Source organism: Erinaceus europaeus, chromosome 12 (assembly GCF_950295315.1).
Source record: "Erinaceus europaeus chromosome 12, mEriEur2.1, whole genome shotgun sequence".
Taxonomy (NCBI): domain Eukaryota; kingdom Metazoa; phylum Chordata; class Mammalia; order Eulipotyphla; family Erinaceidae; genus Erinaceus; species Erinaceus europaeus.
Genome location: NC_080173.1, coordinates 5,953,045 through 5,970,232, shown reverse-complemented (window position 1 = coordinate 5,970,232; position 17,188 = coordinate 5,953,045). Strand labels below are relative to the sequence as shown.

The window sequence follows — 17,188 nt, the reverse complement described above, 5'->3', positions numbered from 1 at the left end:
ACATTCTATAAGTTGAAACAGTGTTAAATAAAGAAGCAATTGACATGAATTTATATGGAAGAATGTATTGAGTATTACCAGGTCCTAAAACAACCTCTAATACTATTAAAATATAAGCATATGAAACTAACACAGTAGTGACATTCAGTAAAAGCAGGTGGCATCTGCTGCATATAGCACCTGTACGAATAGTGTCCAGGGAAGGTGGCTTCACACTCTCTGATCTAGTCTATGGACAACCTTTAAAACAGCTGCTGTTTGGGAATCGGTCGGTGGTGCAGCGGATTAAGCGCATGTGGCACAAAGTGCAAGGACTGGCATAAGGATCCTGGTTCGAGCCCCCAGCTCCCCACCTGCAGGGGAGTCGCTTCACAAGCGGTGAAGCAGGTCTGCAGGTGTCTGTCTTTCTCTCCCCCTCTCTGTCTTCCCCTCCTCTCTCCATTTCTCTCTGTCCTATCCAACTACAATGACTTCAGTAACAACAATAATAATTACAACAATAAAACAACAAGGGTAACAAAAGGGAAAATAAATATTTTTTAAATTAAAAAAAATACCTGCTATAAAACAGATGTTAAACAATATTTCCACTTTGACTTTATTGTCTCTTGTCCTAAAAATGAAAGTTCTCTAAATTTATTTTTTGGTATTAGTGGCCTACTAATACTGTATAGGCCTTCCATAAATTCAAAGTGGTTTAACCTGAACTTTCAAAAAACAGAAATAACAACATATAAGACATAATTAAGAAATCTAGAATAAGTTTTCATGTAGATGGACATGAATGTAAGCATTATTCTGGCAGTAATGTTTAATTTTTTGTTGTTGTAGGTTCAGTCACTATCTATAATAACAAGCTTTCTGAAATGGCTGACAGAGAAAATGTCATCCAGCTCACTGGAGTTTGTCCACAACTCAATGTGCAGTTTGATTTGCTCACAGTGAAAGAAAATCTTTGGCTGTTTTCTAAAATAAAAGGGATTCAGCCCCATGAAATTGATGCAGAGGTACATAAATATGTTTACAAAAATGTGTTGACAACAATGTGGTTGTTAGACCTATTAGCACTGACGTCCTATGCTTTTATTAAATTGACTTTGTATATCAGTGTATAAATGTTGGACAAAAATCTACTTTAAATGTATCTAGCATTTACGTGTGATATGCAGTGTGTCATGCACTATTCTTATTTTAAATAGACTAACTCAGGACTGGAGACACAAAGTACTTTTAAGCTTAAAACTCTTCAGCTTCCAGGCTCAACCCTGAGCACCACCATAAACCAGAGCTGAGTAATGAGAAATTCTGGTAAAATAAATAAATAAATAAAATAAATAAAATGACATAGTCCAGTAGGGAAAGACAATAACAATAAGTTAATCTAACTTGAAATAAATAAATAAATAAATAAATAAATGGACTAATTCACCTTTTCCTCAAAAATCTATGAGGTCTATATACTACTTTGTATTTCTATTTAATACATGTGGAGACAGTTTCAAGAGAGAAGGTTAACCTGAGCAAGATTATGTAACAAGTTAACATAGTGAAATGGTAATCAAACTCAGATATTCTGCTTTCAACTATCACACTGTATAGCTTTATATTCATTTTCATTTAAAATGTAAAAAAAAAGAAAGAAAGAAACCTAAGTGTGCAACACTGTATATTGTCATTTGATCAGATCCAAAGAGTTCTGCTGGAACTGGATATGAAAAATATTCAGCATGTCCTTGCTAAAAACTTAAGTGGTGGACAGAAAAGAAAACTAACTTTTGGGATTGCCACTTTAGGAGACCCTCAGGTATGTGGGACAAAATGTACATATCCATTCAGAAATTTCTAAGTGAAAATTTTTGGTAATTCAAACCTTTTATTCACTGAAATGTCCGTGATGAAGATTTTATGGTAAGACATTAAGTAAATAATCAAAAATTATAATCACAAGGCCCATTTATGTAGGAATAATACAATGTCTACCTGTTTTCTGGAAGAACAGCCTTTGAAAACACCTATTTGGGGGAGTCAGGTGGTAGCACAGTGGGTTAAGCGCATGTGGCACAAAGCACAAGGACCGGCATAAGGATCCCAGTTTGAGCCCCCGGCTCCCCACCTGCAGGGGAGTCCCTTCACAGGTGGTGAAGCAGGTCTGCAGGTGTCTGTCTTTCTCTCCCCCTCTCTGTCTTCCCCTCCTCTCTCCATTTCTCTCTGTCCTATCCAACAATGAATGACATCAACAACAACAATAATAGTCACAACAAGGTTGTAACAACAAGGGCAACAAAAGGGGAAAAAATGGCCTCCAGGAGCGGTGGATTCATGGTGCAGGCACTGAGCCCCAGAAATAACCCTGGAGGCAAAGAAAAAAAAAAAGACCTATTTGTATATATCTCCTCTCTAGATTTTCCTGTTGGATGAACCAACTGCTGGACTGGACCCATTCTCAAGACATCAAGTTTGGAACTACTTGAAGGAGCGGAAAACAGACCATGTGATCCTCTTTAGTACCCAGTTCATGGATGAGGCTGACATCCTAGCCGGTAACTGTTTTCTTTTAAGTATTGTAGTAGAGACTTTGTTTAATGATAATTAACTAATTGTACCTGGCCATAGGAATAGTCAGTAATGAATTAAAATCCTGTTTAGTGTAATATATATATATATGTTATATATATATATATATATGTAATCTTTATTTATTTATTGGATAGAGATAGCCAGAAATTTATAAGGGAAGGGGAGATGGAGTGATAGGGAAAGAGACAGAGAGACACCTGCAACACTACTTTACTACTCACAAAGCTTTCCCCTGCAGGTGGGACCAGGGGCTTAAATTTGGGTCCTTGCTCATTGTAATGTGTATTCAACCAGGTGTGCCACCACCTAGTTCCTGAATTGAACTAATCCTAAACTGTCTTACTCCTAACCATTTCTGTGTGTCTCCTAGAATTTTGTGTTATTTGATTACACAGGGACATGACCTTTGAAGACACTCACTCACTGCAAAGTCAGTGAGAGTCTGTGTTGTAATACATGAACCCTTTACTTTAGTATGTATCTGTCTGTATGTCTATATCAGGGAGGAGGAAGCTTTTTCTGCCAAGGATCAGTTGGATATTTTTAACATTGTCCATAGCAGGCCAAACCAAACTGTCAAAACTTAAAATTAGCACTTAATGTTGCTGTGAAAATAGCATTTATAATTGTTGAATTCTATCCTCCCTGCGTTTGCCTTGACAGAGCTAGACCAAATGATAAGTCCCAGGGGCCAGCCAGATGTTTCCTGTCCCTAATATATCTTAATCTCCCTGACAACTTCAATAGCAAAACTATAACCTAAAGTATATAAAATAAGATAAAATGGCACAGTTTTCAAAGAGTAATTATTAAACTATTTGAAAAAGAAGAAACTATATATTAGATTTGGATCATAGAGATAATAACTTAGCTTTTCCTGGAGAAAAAAAAAAACGAGCAGCTTCTTACTTGCCCTTCATTGCTTCTTCCTTTTCAGATAGGAAAGTATTTCTCTCCAAAGGGAAGCTGAGATGTGCAGGCTCTTCGCTGTTCCTAAAGAAGAAATGGGGAATTGGATATCACTTAAGGTACAGCCACTTGAGCTAGAGAAAAGAGAAATGGATTAAAATGCAGTGTGATCCCTGGGGCAACATATCGCAAACATGAGAAAAAAAATTTTTATTATGATAAACAGGTTTTTGTATATTAATACATACACATATATATATATTCATACACATGTTGTGTGGGTGGAAGTGCATATGTATATATGAAAGATATTGAGTGGTAGATTTTTTAAGACTGAGGACATAAAATAGCAAGAAAGTTTAGATATGTAAGATAGAAAATGCATCCACAGTACAAGTTAAGGCAAGTAGGTATTCAGTGAACTTTCTTAGTCAACACATCTTATTGAATACTCTTATCCTCTCACACGAGAAGTATTAACATAATTTAAGTAGAATTCTGTTCCTCCTAGCTCCTCCCTTTCTTCCTTGTTCTTTTTTGCGTCCTGTTTTATTCCATCAATATTTTAAGGACAGCCTATGCTACCCATTATTTATTAAGTCATTAGAGATAAAGTGTTAACATAGCTTTATTTAAATCATTTACTTAGGTTTTTGGTCTGTGTTGTTGGTTTTGCTGTATAGAAGAAATTGTAATATTTCTAGGTTAACAGGTGGTAGGGGGCCAGGAATTGAATCTGGACACTTTTTACTTCAATTTCTAGTAAGCAAAGTCCAAATCCATGTTTTAAATGATTTATTTTGTTAATGAGACAGAGGTTTTGCACATGTGCGATATAACTCCATTGAATTCTGCATCTAGACCATTTTTCCCCCCCATGATTTGTTCCACATAGAGAAAGGAGGGAAAGATAGAGAGAGAATAGACACTAGGCCTACTTTGCACGAGAAAGGAGAGAAAGTAGAGAAAGAATAGACACTAGGACAACTTTACACCATCCATGCAGCCTCTCCAGTGCCATCCATGCTCCTACTTCTCAAACCCAGGGCCTTGTGTATAGAAAACATAGTTGCTGGGATGAGACACAGTCTTTTGGTGGTGGGAATGGTGTTTATGTACACTCCTATCAATTTGTAGTGATTTAAATTAAAAAAAAACATAGTTGCTAGTAAGCAAGTAATTACTTTTTAATTAATTTTATATTTGGATTGGTCAATTTGTCTCAAGTACAGTTCTGTTTTATACCATCTTCACTTTTAAAAGAAAAAAAAATAGGATGATAAAAAACAAAGTAAACAAAACATCTGCATTGCTCCTATTTTACCTGCTGAATCCTTACTATATACCCAGGGAAGACTGGCGCTGCCCACCCTGCCGCGACTCAGAGCATTTGTGCTTCCCAAGCTCAGTACCCTCTGTGTTTTGTTTTTTCCCAGTTTATTTTGTTTCATTTTTTTAACCTTTTAAAAAATATTTTAATTAATTTATTATTTAATAGACACAGAGAAATTGAGAGGAGAAGGGAGATACAGAAATAGAGAGAGACCTGCAGCCCTGTTTCACCACTCGTGAAGCTTTTCCCCTGCAGGTGGGGACCAGGGACTTGAACCTGGGTCCTTGCACACTATAATCTGTGTGCTTAACCAGCTGCACCACCACCTGGCCCTGTCTATACCCTTTAGATAAAATGAAATATCTATTGTTCATTGTAACACTCTATCATGATCTACATTTCCCACTGTTTGGGATTATTTACGGGGCTGGTAGTTTTCTTCAACACACTTCCACTAAAGTCCAAGTACTAAAGACTTAATCAGCATGCTCCTTCTTGCTTCTTCTTCTTCTAGCGTTTGCCCTTCTTCCGTAGCCAGTCAACAGCGTCAGGTTGAGCCTGATGTAAAATTTTGAGACCTCCTTCTTGCTAATTTCATTCATCTCCCGTCTCTGTGTAAAGTGAAAGATACTTTGACCCTCAGAGACCTAGACACTAGTTAAATGCTCGAAAATTCAGTTTTCTCTACATCTAGAGTAGTATTTATATTAATCAATTCCTATGTTTTGTTATGTAGGGGGAGTAGCAATTTCTAGTTGCAGATGAATGCTAGAGAAAAGTGAACAAGAAGGGGGCTCACATGGTCCACGCATTTTAAGGTACTCTGAGGATCAGAACTGCTGCTCAGGACTCCTGCCCAATTCACAAACCTCCTGCTAAGTGATTTGTAGAAGTGCCTCACTTTTTAAGTCAGACTGATTTTTATCAATTATAATTTTTTTTCAAAGTTCTGAAATTAGCACTATAAAGAAAGCAAAAATTGGATAGAGAGAGACATGTAACACTGTTTCACTATCTGTGAAGCTTCCAGTTCTGCAGGTGGGGACCAGGGTTTGAACCTGGTTCCTTGTGCCACTACCTCCTACCACAGCCCCCCCCACCCCGTCCTCACCACCACCACCCTCATTACTTGTTTTCTGCCTGCCCTTTCCACTGGACAATCAACATCATAAGGGCAAAACAATGTTGTATTTAAAAAAAATTGTCTTTATTTATTTATTGGATAGAGACAGTCAGAAATCAAGAGGGAAGGGGGCGACAGAGAAGGAGAGAGACAGAGAGACACCTGCAGCCCTGCTTCACCACTTGCAAAACTTTCCCCATGCAGGTGGGGACCAGGAGCTTGAACCCAGGTGCTTGTGCACACTGTGTGCTCAACCAGGTGCACCACCGCCTGGCCCCTAAAATAATGTTGTTTTATTTGCTATAATACCCCCAACATTTAAGGTATATTTTTCACTTACTAAAAGCTTGGTGAATTTGCATTGGATGACGAAGTTGAATAACTCGACCTGTTTCTGTTGCCCTGTATCTATCAAAAGATCCTTTATTTTATCCAACAGAGCAACTAACTGCATTTAGATATTTAGTCTGAGCTTGTAGTCCATGGTTACAGCGTCCTAGGCTGCACTCATTCAGGACCAGTCTTCCATGAGAGGCAGAGTAGGCTGACCCGGCCTCCCTTTGGAGAGAAGGACAGTCTCTGCCATGGCTGCTCTACAGTGAGGGCCCACAAGAGGGCTTATGATGAGGTTCCTCATGGAAGTGACGAGTGATGGTAAACAGAGGCACCTGTTAAGGTTCTCGGCCCAGTACCTGTGGGGGATACCTAAGGATTCCTTGATTAGGACCTCAAGTAATCAGGTAGCCTGATATTCTCCAAAAGGACCATCACTAAGTGAGCCAGTCTCTTGCCCTCTTCCAGCTTTTATCATCCGCTCTTTGTCTGACAGACTTTCTCCCAGTTATGAAAGCCTTGAGTGTCATTTGTTAGATCCAAGCAGGTTTGAGTTTATGGAATCTGACCTCAAATTTCCCCTACCCATTTTATATAATCAGATTTCTTGTCCTCTTCTTTCATGTTTGGATGGGCCTATTGGTTGCATTATATTTTAATTGATTTTTTCTTTGTCCAATATAGACTAGTAATAAATAACATATACCTTGTTTTTTTAACAACAGTTTACAACTGAATGAAGTGTGCTTTCAGGAAAAAATAACATTGCTTGTTAAACAGCACATACCTGATGCCAAATTATCAGCAGAAAGTAAAGGAAAACTTGTATATACATTGCCACTGGAAAGAACAAGTCTATTTCCAGGTAACGTACATAATAAACACCATTCCATGGAGTAGATAAATAATATTCATAATAATTATTTTTTAAGTTGTGTAACATTTATTGTTAATAAAATCGTGTGCTTATGGACTTAAACATAACCCCCAAAACAGCATAATGACAGGGCGACTTTACTGATAGTACAAAGTGTCAGTTGGTCTGAAGAGTTGCAGTCTATGGCATTTTAGAGCAATCTTCTAATCCTTCATCTCCTTGTAGTGCTAAGCAGAAGATTCTAGTATTCTAGAATCACATAGGAGTCCCAAGAACAGCATCAAGAATTCCATAGTTGGTGGAGTATTGGCTTGGCATTTCACTCTCTAAAACAATAGAGATTAAAAATTGGGCCAAGAGATCACTCAGAATTATTGCATGTATCGAAAGGCCTTGAGATCATTTCCTGACACCACTTCTTTTTAATTTAATTTAAAACAAGTTCACTGATAATGTTTGTCACTCAGAGAGTATATGCTCCCTTACAGTGGGATTCTGCACCATTTAATTCACTATGAAAAATTTAACTTTCCCTTTTTTCATTTTTATTTATTAAGTGAAAATATTGACACAATGTCTCCCTTTTTTAAAAAAATTTTCATTCTGAGGAAAAGATTTTCAACTAGCTAGGATTGGACTTGAAAATAATCTGAAGCCCCACTATCAAAAAGTTAAAATAAAGTATTAATATAAATAAAACATTTGATCAAAAGAAGTTTCAGGCTGTAACACAGTCTATAAAAATAAAATATATAGAGTTTGAAGAATAAGATTACTTATTACATAATCTTAATTTCTAAATGACTGAAACATGACAACTATAATCTCACACATTTGTATTCTTCAGTTTGAAAAAGATATGTTGTCCTCTGCTCACTTGTGACATTTACTGAATTTATTATCATATATGTATTCTCTAGACCTTTACCAGGAACTTGATAGCCATCCTGACCTTGGAATTGAGAGTTATGGTGTTTCCATGACAACTCTGAATGAGGTGTTCCTGAAACTAGAAGGAAAATCAACTATTGATGAATCAGGTAAAAAAGAAAGAAAGAAAGAAAGAAAGAAAGAAAGAAAGAAAGAAAGAAAGAAAGGAGTGAGTAGACATTCCTAATAACTGGTATAATTTATACTTTAAGAAGACACTGTCCCAAAGATATGATTGCAAAATGACTAAGGACATTCTTTTTTGTTGTTGTTATTTTGTTGCAGTTATTATTGTTGTTGTAATTGATGTCATTGTTGTTGGATAGGACAGAGAGAAATGGAGAGAGGAGGGAAAGACAGAGAGGGGGAGGGAAAGACAGACACCTACAGATCTGCTTCACCACCTGTGAAGTGACTCCCCTGCAGGTGGGGAGCTGGGGCTTGAACCAAGATCCTTACGCTGGTCCTTGCGCTTCACGCTACGTGCACTTAACCCTCTGTGCTACCGCCCAACTCCCACTAAGGATGTTCTTAAATATGTTCTTATATAAAGATGAAAGGTATCCTTATCACATTTACTATTTTTTTCTTCGCCCAGAGCACTGCTCAGCTCTGACTATAGTAGAGCAGGGCTGACCCTGGGACCTCAGAGCTTCAGGCAGGAGAGTCTTTTGCATAAACATTACGCTCTCTCCCTGTCTGTGTTTACTACTTTTTAAAAAATTTCTTTATTGGGGGACTAATGGTTTACAGTCAACAGTAAAATACAGTAAAGTACAGTAAAATACATGTAAAATGTACATGTGTAACATTTCCCAGTTTTCCACATGACAGTTCCACTCCCACTAGGTCCTCCTCTGCTGTCATGTCCCAGCACCTGAACCCTCTCCGACCCCAGAGTCTTTTACTTTGGTGCAATACACCACGTTTACGACTTCTAATGACGGCGTTTCCCCTCTCGTTTTTTAAAACTTTTTAAATTATCTTTATTTATTTATTGCATAGAGAGAGTCAGAGATTGAGAGGGGAGGGGAAAATAGAGAGCAAGAGACAGAGAAATACTTGCAGCCCTGCTTCACCACTCAAGAAGCTTTCCCTCTGCAGGTGGGAACGGGGGCTCGAACCTGGGTCTTTGTGCATTGTAATATGTGCTCTCAACCAGGTGCGCCACCACCCAGTCCCCTCCCCTCATTTTTCTTCTACCCATGTTGTCTTGTTTTCCAAAATTAGTTTCAGATAAAACAAAGAAAGAAAAACCTATTCTAAACCTCTCAAACTCTTGGAGTATCTTCTCACTGACTATGATTGGTCTACAAGATGGCTGATGCGAAGTTCATGTTAGATCTTATTCTTTAGCTTCTTTTAATATTTCTTCTCTGTTTGGCTTTTGACAGGTTTGGATTATAATGTCTCTGTGTGTTGATTTTCTTGTCTTTATCCTTCTCACAATTTCTTGATTTTATTTTTTATAACTATAATTAATGATTTCCATGATCATAAGATAATAGGGGTATAATTTATAAGATAATAGGGGCATAATTTACATGACTCCCACCACCAAAGATCTGTGCCCCTATCCTGTATTGATTTTCTTTTTAAAAAAATACTTTTATTTATTTTAGAGAAAGAGAGATACAGAGAGAAAGACCAGAGCACTACTCAGCTCTGGTTTATGGTGGTACTGGGGATTGAACCTGGGACTTCAGAGCCACAGGCACGAGAGCCTTCTGCATAACCATTATGCTGTCTCCCCAGCCCGAGATTTTCTTAATGTGTGTAAATCAATGATTTCATTCCATTTTGGAAACTTTTCTCTGAACTTCCTCCATTCCTCCCTCCGTTACTTCTTTTCCTCTTGCCACCAAAGTTATTACTGGGGCAGAGTGCCTGCACAATGAATCCACTGCTTCTGCTGACTTTTTATTTATTTATTTGCCTCCAGGTTGTTGCTGGGGCTTGATGCCTGCACTAGGAATCCTCTGCTCCTGGAGGCCATTTTTCCCATTTTGTTGCCCTTGTTATTATTATTATTGTTACTGTTGTTATTGTTGGATAGGACAGAGAGAAATCCAGAAAGGGGGGAGGCAGTGAAGGGGAGAGAAAGAGAGACACCAGCAGACCTGTGTCACCGCTTGTGAAGCGCCCCCCACCCCCACCCCCGCAGGTGGGGAACCAGGGGCTCTAATCAGAATTCTTATTCTTATTCTTATTCTTATTCTTATTCTTATTCTTATTCTTATTCTTATTCTTATTCTTATTCTTATTCTTATTCTTATTCTTATTCTTATGGTCCTGGCGCTTCGGGCCATGTGTGCTTAACCCACTGTGCTACCGCCCAGCCCCTGACCTTTTATGTATTTTAATTTTTTATATTTATTTATTTTCCCTTTTGTTCCCCTTGTTGTTTTTAATTGTTGTGGTTATTGATGTGGTCCTTGTTGGATAGGACAGAGAGAAATGGAGAGAGGAAGGGAAGACAGAGAGGGGGAGAGAAAGACAGACACCTGCAGACCTGCTTCACCGCCTGTGAAGAGACTCCCCTGCAGGTGGGGAGCCGGGGACTCAACCGGGATCCTTACCCTGGTCCTTGGGCTTTGCACCACGTGCGCTTAGCCCACTGCGCTACCGCCCGACTCCCGACCTTTTATTTTTTAACAGAGATAGAAACTGAGAGAGATGTGGGAGAAAGAAAAAGAGAGGAAGCTGCAGCACTGCCTCACTACAAGTGAAGCTTCCCCCTTGCTGGCCACGGGGCATTGACGTGGGTCCTGGCACATGGTGGCGTGCGCTCTGCCAGGTGTGCCGCCACTTGCACCGTTCTTGTGATAACTCTTCAGCTGCATTTTCTGACCTTTTCTCTCTATAATCTCCTACAGCTCTTATTATTGTAGGTAATAGTGTGCATTAATATATCTTGCACATTTTTGAGACTTCATTCTTAAAATCCCTTATTCTTTTTGTTTATCAGAATTAATAATCTCAGTTTTCCTTTTGTTATCTTATCCTTCCACTAGATGAGATATGTTGGATATTTCTGGTGGCTTTTACTTAGTTAATGTGCCTTCCAACTTCAGTTTCTATTTGGTTATTTTAAGTTATTTTGTATCTTTTCGTGGTGTGCCCTATCAGTGAAAGATTATTGCTGGACTTGGTGATTTATCCATGTCTCATTTAGTGTATAAATATATGTCAATTTCTAGGTACTGTTGACATGAATAATTCTACTGTGATCATAAAACAATGTGGTTTAAAATATTTTAAAATTTATTGAAACTTGGAAAAGTGTTATTTTACTTTAGTGAATATTGAATATTTATTGATAAGCACTAATACATAGGTACATATATATTATATGCAAATAAGTATGATAATAGCATTATGTACACATATAGTATACATTTACAGAATTTCATTGTGTGAAATGTTGTATAAATACCAGTTTGTTCAGGTTGAATGATAGGGCTCAAATATGATCCTACTGATTTTATACTTTTTTACAAGTGAGAAATATCAAAATCTCCAACTACAGTCTAGTTGTTCTTAGGTTTCTTCTCTTCCTCCTCCTCCTCCCCCTCCTCCTCTTTCCCCTCCTCCTCCTCCTCCTTCTTCTCCTTCTCTTCCTTCTAAGGTAAATTTTTATTCCATGTACTTTTGAGTTTCTCCTCCCTGTAGCTTTCATTTTTATGCTTCGTGAAAGTACATGTGGAAGCTGGGTGGTGGTGCATCTGGCTGAATGCACACATTTTCATGCTCAAGGACCCAGGTTCAAGCCCCTGGTCCCCATGGACAGGAGGGAAGCTTCACGAGTAGTGAAGCAGGGCTGCAGGTGTCTCTCTGTCTCTCTCCCTCTCTATCTCTTTCTCCATTTCTCTCTGTCTCTATCCAACAAATATGGAAATAAATAAAATATTTCTTTAAAAAAAAAGCACATGCAGAGTGAAATTTTGTGGATTTCTGATGTGTGTTTTGCAGATACTACCATTTTGAGAGAAATGCACTCAGAACAAGCTATAGATGCAGAAAGGCTTGTGGAGATGGAACAAGTTCTCTCTTCACTGAGTGATATGAAGACAATAGGTGGCATGGCTCTCTGGAGACAGCAGGTCTGCGCCATCGCAAAGGTCCGCTTCCTAAAGTTAAAACATGAAAGGAAGGCTCTGCTATCACTGTGAGTACCACAGTGTCCCCGGCTTTCATTCAGGCAGCTGACGGGATAGACTTTCTCCTTAACAGGTGCACAAACCATGCAGGAGCCTGGCCCCCGCCCACCGAGGGAAGTTTGGGTGGTGGGGTCTCTTTCATTCTCACTCTGTCCCTATCGAAAAGAGAAACCCAAAACAAACAAAAAAGTATATATTCCTGCACCCAGAGAAATAGATCAAACCCAAGGACCGGTCTAGCCCACAGCCCCTGAATTTCTCCGTTAGAACACCAGGTGACACTAATATTTCAGAGTCAACGGTAGACAGACATGTTAGGAGGCTCATGTGCAAATGTATCATCTCTTTCAAGCTTAATTCGGTGACAGGTGACAGAAATAGGAGGCTACGAATCTCTGCTTCCCCAGAGTCTCGATGGCAGTCTGTGTTCTAGATGCTGAGAGGCTTGGTTTCCTCTTGCTGCTTTCAAGATCTTACTATAGTTAATGGCAGTGATTTTTCTGGTTGTGGGACTCTCCCACTACATACACCTTGCTCTTATCTCAAAGCTGTGACCTAATGTTAGTCCTCTGAGGTGACAATAGCACATTTTCCATATCTTCTGTGTATAGGTAAGGCACTAACTCTACTGCTAAAAATCATACCTGGTGTCTAAGGTCTTTTGTGGTCATCAATTAGTTCCGTATCGATGACTACTTTGATTACACACAAAAAATAGGAAGTTTGCCATATAACAGAATCTCAATAAAAACCTATTAAGTAAATATGAGGGGGCTGGGCACTGGCCCAGTGGGATAAGCACAGGTGATGTAAAGCACAAGGACCAACATAAGGATCCCGGTTCGAGCCCCCAGCTCCCCACCTGCAGGAGGTCGCTTCATAGGTGGTGAAGCAGGTCTGCAGGTGTCTATCTTTCTCTCCCCCTCTCTGTCTTCCCCTCCTCTATTTCTCTCTGTCCTATCCAACGACAATGACAGCAATGACAACAATAACAACAACAACAACAGCAACAATGATAAACAACAAGGGCAACAAATGGGAAAAAATGGCCTCCAGGAGCAGTGGATTCATAATGCAGGTACTGAGCCCCAGCAATAACCCTGGAGGCAAAAAATAAAATAAAATAAAATAAATAAGTATGAGAATCTTTCACAGGGAAATCATCATAAATTAAGAACAATCTTTGATATGAATATGTCAAGACAATATAAATGTCTGGAGAGAGTCTATTTGCTAACAAGGATTCAGCTGAGCAGTGCTCTGATAACTATATAGTCGTGGAGCCAGGCAGTGGTGCACCTGGTTAAGCGCACACATTACAGTGCACAAGGTCCCAGGTTCAAGCCCCTGGTCCCCGCCTGTAGGGGGAAAGCTTCACAAGTGGTGAAGTAGGGCTGCAGGTATCTCTCTGTCTTCCTTTCCCTCTCTATCTCCCTCACTTCTCTCAATTTCTCTGTCTCTATCCAATAATAAATAAATTAAAATTAAAAAAGAACCATGTAGTCATTAGAAATTGGTGATGTTGAAAAGTACTAACGTAAAATATAATACAGAGAAAGTAAAAATTTTCCGTCTTCAGAATAGCTCACCTGGATCAAACACCTGTTTTGCCATGCTTATGACCTATGTTTGAGCCCAGCCTTCAGGCACTAGAGGAAGCTTGGATACTGTATGTGGCATTATTCTCTCTCTTCTTTCTGTCTCTTGTCTGAAAAAGTCAGTCTGGAGTGCTGAGCCCTAGTAACTACCCAAAAATGATCTCACCTTCTTCCAAATAGAAAATACAAGGGGATAAACATAATTGAAAACTAGAACCCAAAGACGACAGAAATCATGTCTCTAAAGAAAAATGGCAGCTGTGTGAAGAGGTCGTGAAGAAAGACAGGTCAGGAAGCGCGCAGAGTTGACGAATTCACCATCAGAAAGGGAGAGGGTCTCACTGGAACCCCAGGAGACAGGCAGAATCTGTAGAACGCATTAAAGTCTGCAGAGCCTCTTAAATGATATGAAATAGTGACCTGGGAGGCGGCACAGTGGACAAAGCATTGAACCCCCAAACCTGAGAAACATGTGAGAGTGATATTTAGCTTTTCACACCCCCCTCTCTCCTTTGGTTCCTCATTAATAAATGAATCCTTAAAAATATTAATCATGTGGAATATTGATAGCCAGCGAACTTACCTGGGTACAACTGCTCAAACTCAGGACCCAGCGTCCAGTTTAGCCTCCACTGTACTGGAAGAAGTTTTAGTGCTATGTCCGTCTTTCTGTCTTTTTCTCTCTTACCTTGTGTCTCTCTGTCTAGAAAGTCAGCTCAAGCTGGTTAATCCCTGGCAATGACAAAAAAATTTTGATAAAGGTTAAAAAAAAGGGGGGGAATCATTGTATCATCTGTAATTTAGAGGCAGAAAATGACAAAATGATTCAGAGATCTGTGTTTAGTTTGCAGAATGTCTTGGTCTTACTACATTATGATCTGCTCAGATACTTTCTAAAAGATTGTGAAATGGTTTTATATTCATATTGCAATTTCCTGTGTAGGTTGTTAATTCTAGCGCTTGGATTTTGCCCTACTGTCGTGGGATATATTATCATGAAAACACAGCAAAGCAGTTACACTTGGGAACTTTCTCCTCATTTGTATTTTTTGGCTCCTGGGCAACAACCACGTGATCCCCTCACTCAGTTATTAATCATCAATAAAACAGGTAACGGTATATGACGCACACTCTGTTTTCAAATACATCTATACTTTAGAGCTTTACTTCGGAAACAAACACGAGAGGAAGAAGAATTCTCCACTTCATCATGTGTCAAAAACAATTTTTGAAGCAGGAGGATAACAGACACAAACCCTAAACAGAGTAGCAACTAGGAAAGACTTTGCCAAGGAAAAATAATCTGGTGGCAGTTGGCAGAGTGAAAATGTCTACGGAAGAGCTTTCTTTCTTTCTTTTTTTCTTTCTTTCTCCCTTTCTCTCTTTCTCTCTTTCTCTCTTTCTTTCTTTCTTTCTTTCTTTCTTTCTTTCTTTCTTTCTGCAGATTGGACTTTCACAATCAGCACAGATGTGCTCAGAGAAGTAAAAAATTTGAATCACTTGATAGACACTTGTCCAACTCTCATACCGCAAGCAAATATTCTTCCTGTAGTCTTTAGAGTGTCACTTTTTTTTTTGTCCTTTCTGTTTGTGATTTTACTGTCTGAAATGCCACCTCCAAGTAGTGCTAAAATGACACTCGGTATTTTTAAGTGAAGACAGCTGTCATGTCACTTTTCTTCACATGAGTTATAGGCCTGCTTCTATGAAATTATGGTAACTACCATCTCTAATGATTGGTCAAAAACAAAAACAACAATAACAACAACAAAGGGAAAAAAACGATTGTGACTAGAAACTCACAGGAATCTGACTCTGCACTTCCCTTGGAACACTTATTTATTCAGTGCTTATAAAGACATTGCAGAATATAATTACCATTAATAATAAAATTCAACTGTAATGTATTGCAGAACTTTCATCCTATTCTGTGCACTGTTTTTATTTTCACTTTCTTTTTCTAATCTGTCCAATTTTATTAAAATCTGCTCAAGTATTATATTCAAAAAGCCATTACTTATCAGCAATAGCTATATATATATATCAAGTTATGACTGAGGTAAAAACATTACTTTTCTGACCTTTTTTTTTTATTCATTTTAAGGGAGGGGATGGTTTATAGTATAGTTGTTGACACTTGGATACAATTATTTCTTTTTTCTTTCTCTCCCTATTTTTTTTTTTTTTGGTGGAACTAGAGTCTGTCTTATGAGATTTCTCTTTACTTTTTTTTTTTCCTTGCCACCAGGGTTATCACAACGAATCTATGGCTCCCGGTGGCCTTTTTTATGACAAGACATAGAGAAATGGAGAAGGGAGGGGAGATAGAGAGGGAGAGAGAAAGACTTGAGGTCAGGCCGGTGCCACCCCTGGTTAGGCACACACATTACAGGGTGTAAAGATTCAAGCCCTTGATGCCCACCTGTAGGTGAAAAGCTTTATGAGTGGTGGAGCAGGGCTGCTCTCTATCTCCCCCTCCCCTCTCATGTCTTTCTGTCTCTATCCAATGATGAATAAATAAAAATTTTTAAAAGAATTTTTAAAATTTTTATTTAAAAAAAAAGGAGGAAGTCGGTCAGTAGCGCAGCGGGTTACGTGCACATGGTGCAAAGCGCGAGGACCGGCATAAGGATCCCAGTTCCAGCCCCCGGCTCCCCACCTGCAGGGGAGTCGCTTCACAGGCGGTGAAGCAGGTCTGCAGGTGTCTGTCTTTCTCTCCCCTCTCTGTCTTCCCCTCCTCTCTCCATTTCTCTCTGTCCTATTCAACAACGACAATATCAATAACTACAACAATAAAAAGGGCAACAAAAAGAAAATAAATATTTTTAAAAAAGGAAAGAAAAAGAGATACCTGTAGACCTGCTTCACCACTGAGCAGTTGGGAGGGGAGTAGGGGGACCTTGAACCTGGGTCCTTGTGCATGGTCACATGTTCACTGGAGGGGTGCTCCACCAGCCAGCCCCTCTTATGTGAGTTTTCATAACTCTAGGTGATTGGTTCAGAGAGACCCAGCACTGTAGCTCTTTCTGTTGTGATGGTACCTGCCGTGTGTTGCTTGAACATGGCAAAGCAGGTGCCCTGTGTGATGAACTCTTTCTTTTCACGTTTTTACTGTTTTCCTTCAAAGGATGATGTTTTAATGTTTATGAAATGCAACTTCTTTTTTTTCCCTTGCTTACGCTTTTGTAACCCAATATCAAAAAGATTTGCTCCCATAGAACAGGATAAAAGCTTTTACATTTTTTAGTTCTTGTATTTCAGTCGGCACTGCATTTGGGTTAAATTTTCCTTTAATATATATGTATGTATTTAATTCATCCATTTATTTATTTTTAAACAGATTTTTAA

The 17,188-nt window shown here is 38.9% G+C and overlaps 1 protein-coding gene across 6 annotated transcripts in view; it reads left to right on the top strand.

Annotated features, from left to right (window-relative positions):
* Positions 1-17,188, top strand: part of ABCA8 (ATP binding cassette subfamily A member 8) — a 77,414-nt gene that overhangs the window by 32,797 nt on the left and 27,429 nt on the right. For 5 of the 6 annotated variants that reach the window (XM_007524393.3, XM_060202639.1, XM_060202636.1 and 2 more), the window contains 8 exons: positions 832-1,007; positions 1,685-1,804; positions 2,402-2,540; positions 3,515-3,605; positions 7,001-7,140; positions 8,073-8,192; positions 12,055-12,250; positions 14,784-14,950. In XM_007524393.3, coding sequence (XP_007524455.3) covers positions 832-1,007; positions 1,685-1,804; positions 2,402-2,540; positions 3,515-3,605; positions 7,001-7,140; positions 8,073-8,192; positions 12,055-12,250; positions 14,784-14,950 — 1,149 coding nt within the window. The remainder of the gene's footprint in view (positions 1-831; positions 1,008-1,684; positions 1,805-2,401; positions 2,541-3,514; positions 3,606-7,000; positions 7,141-8,072; positions 8,193-12,054; positions 12,251-14,783; positions 14,951-17,188) is intronic. The other variant, XM_060202637.1, reaches the window with a different exon arrangement.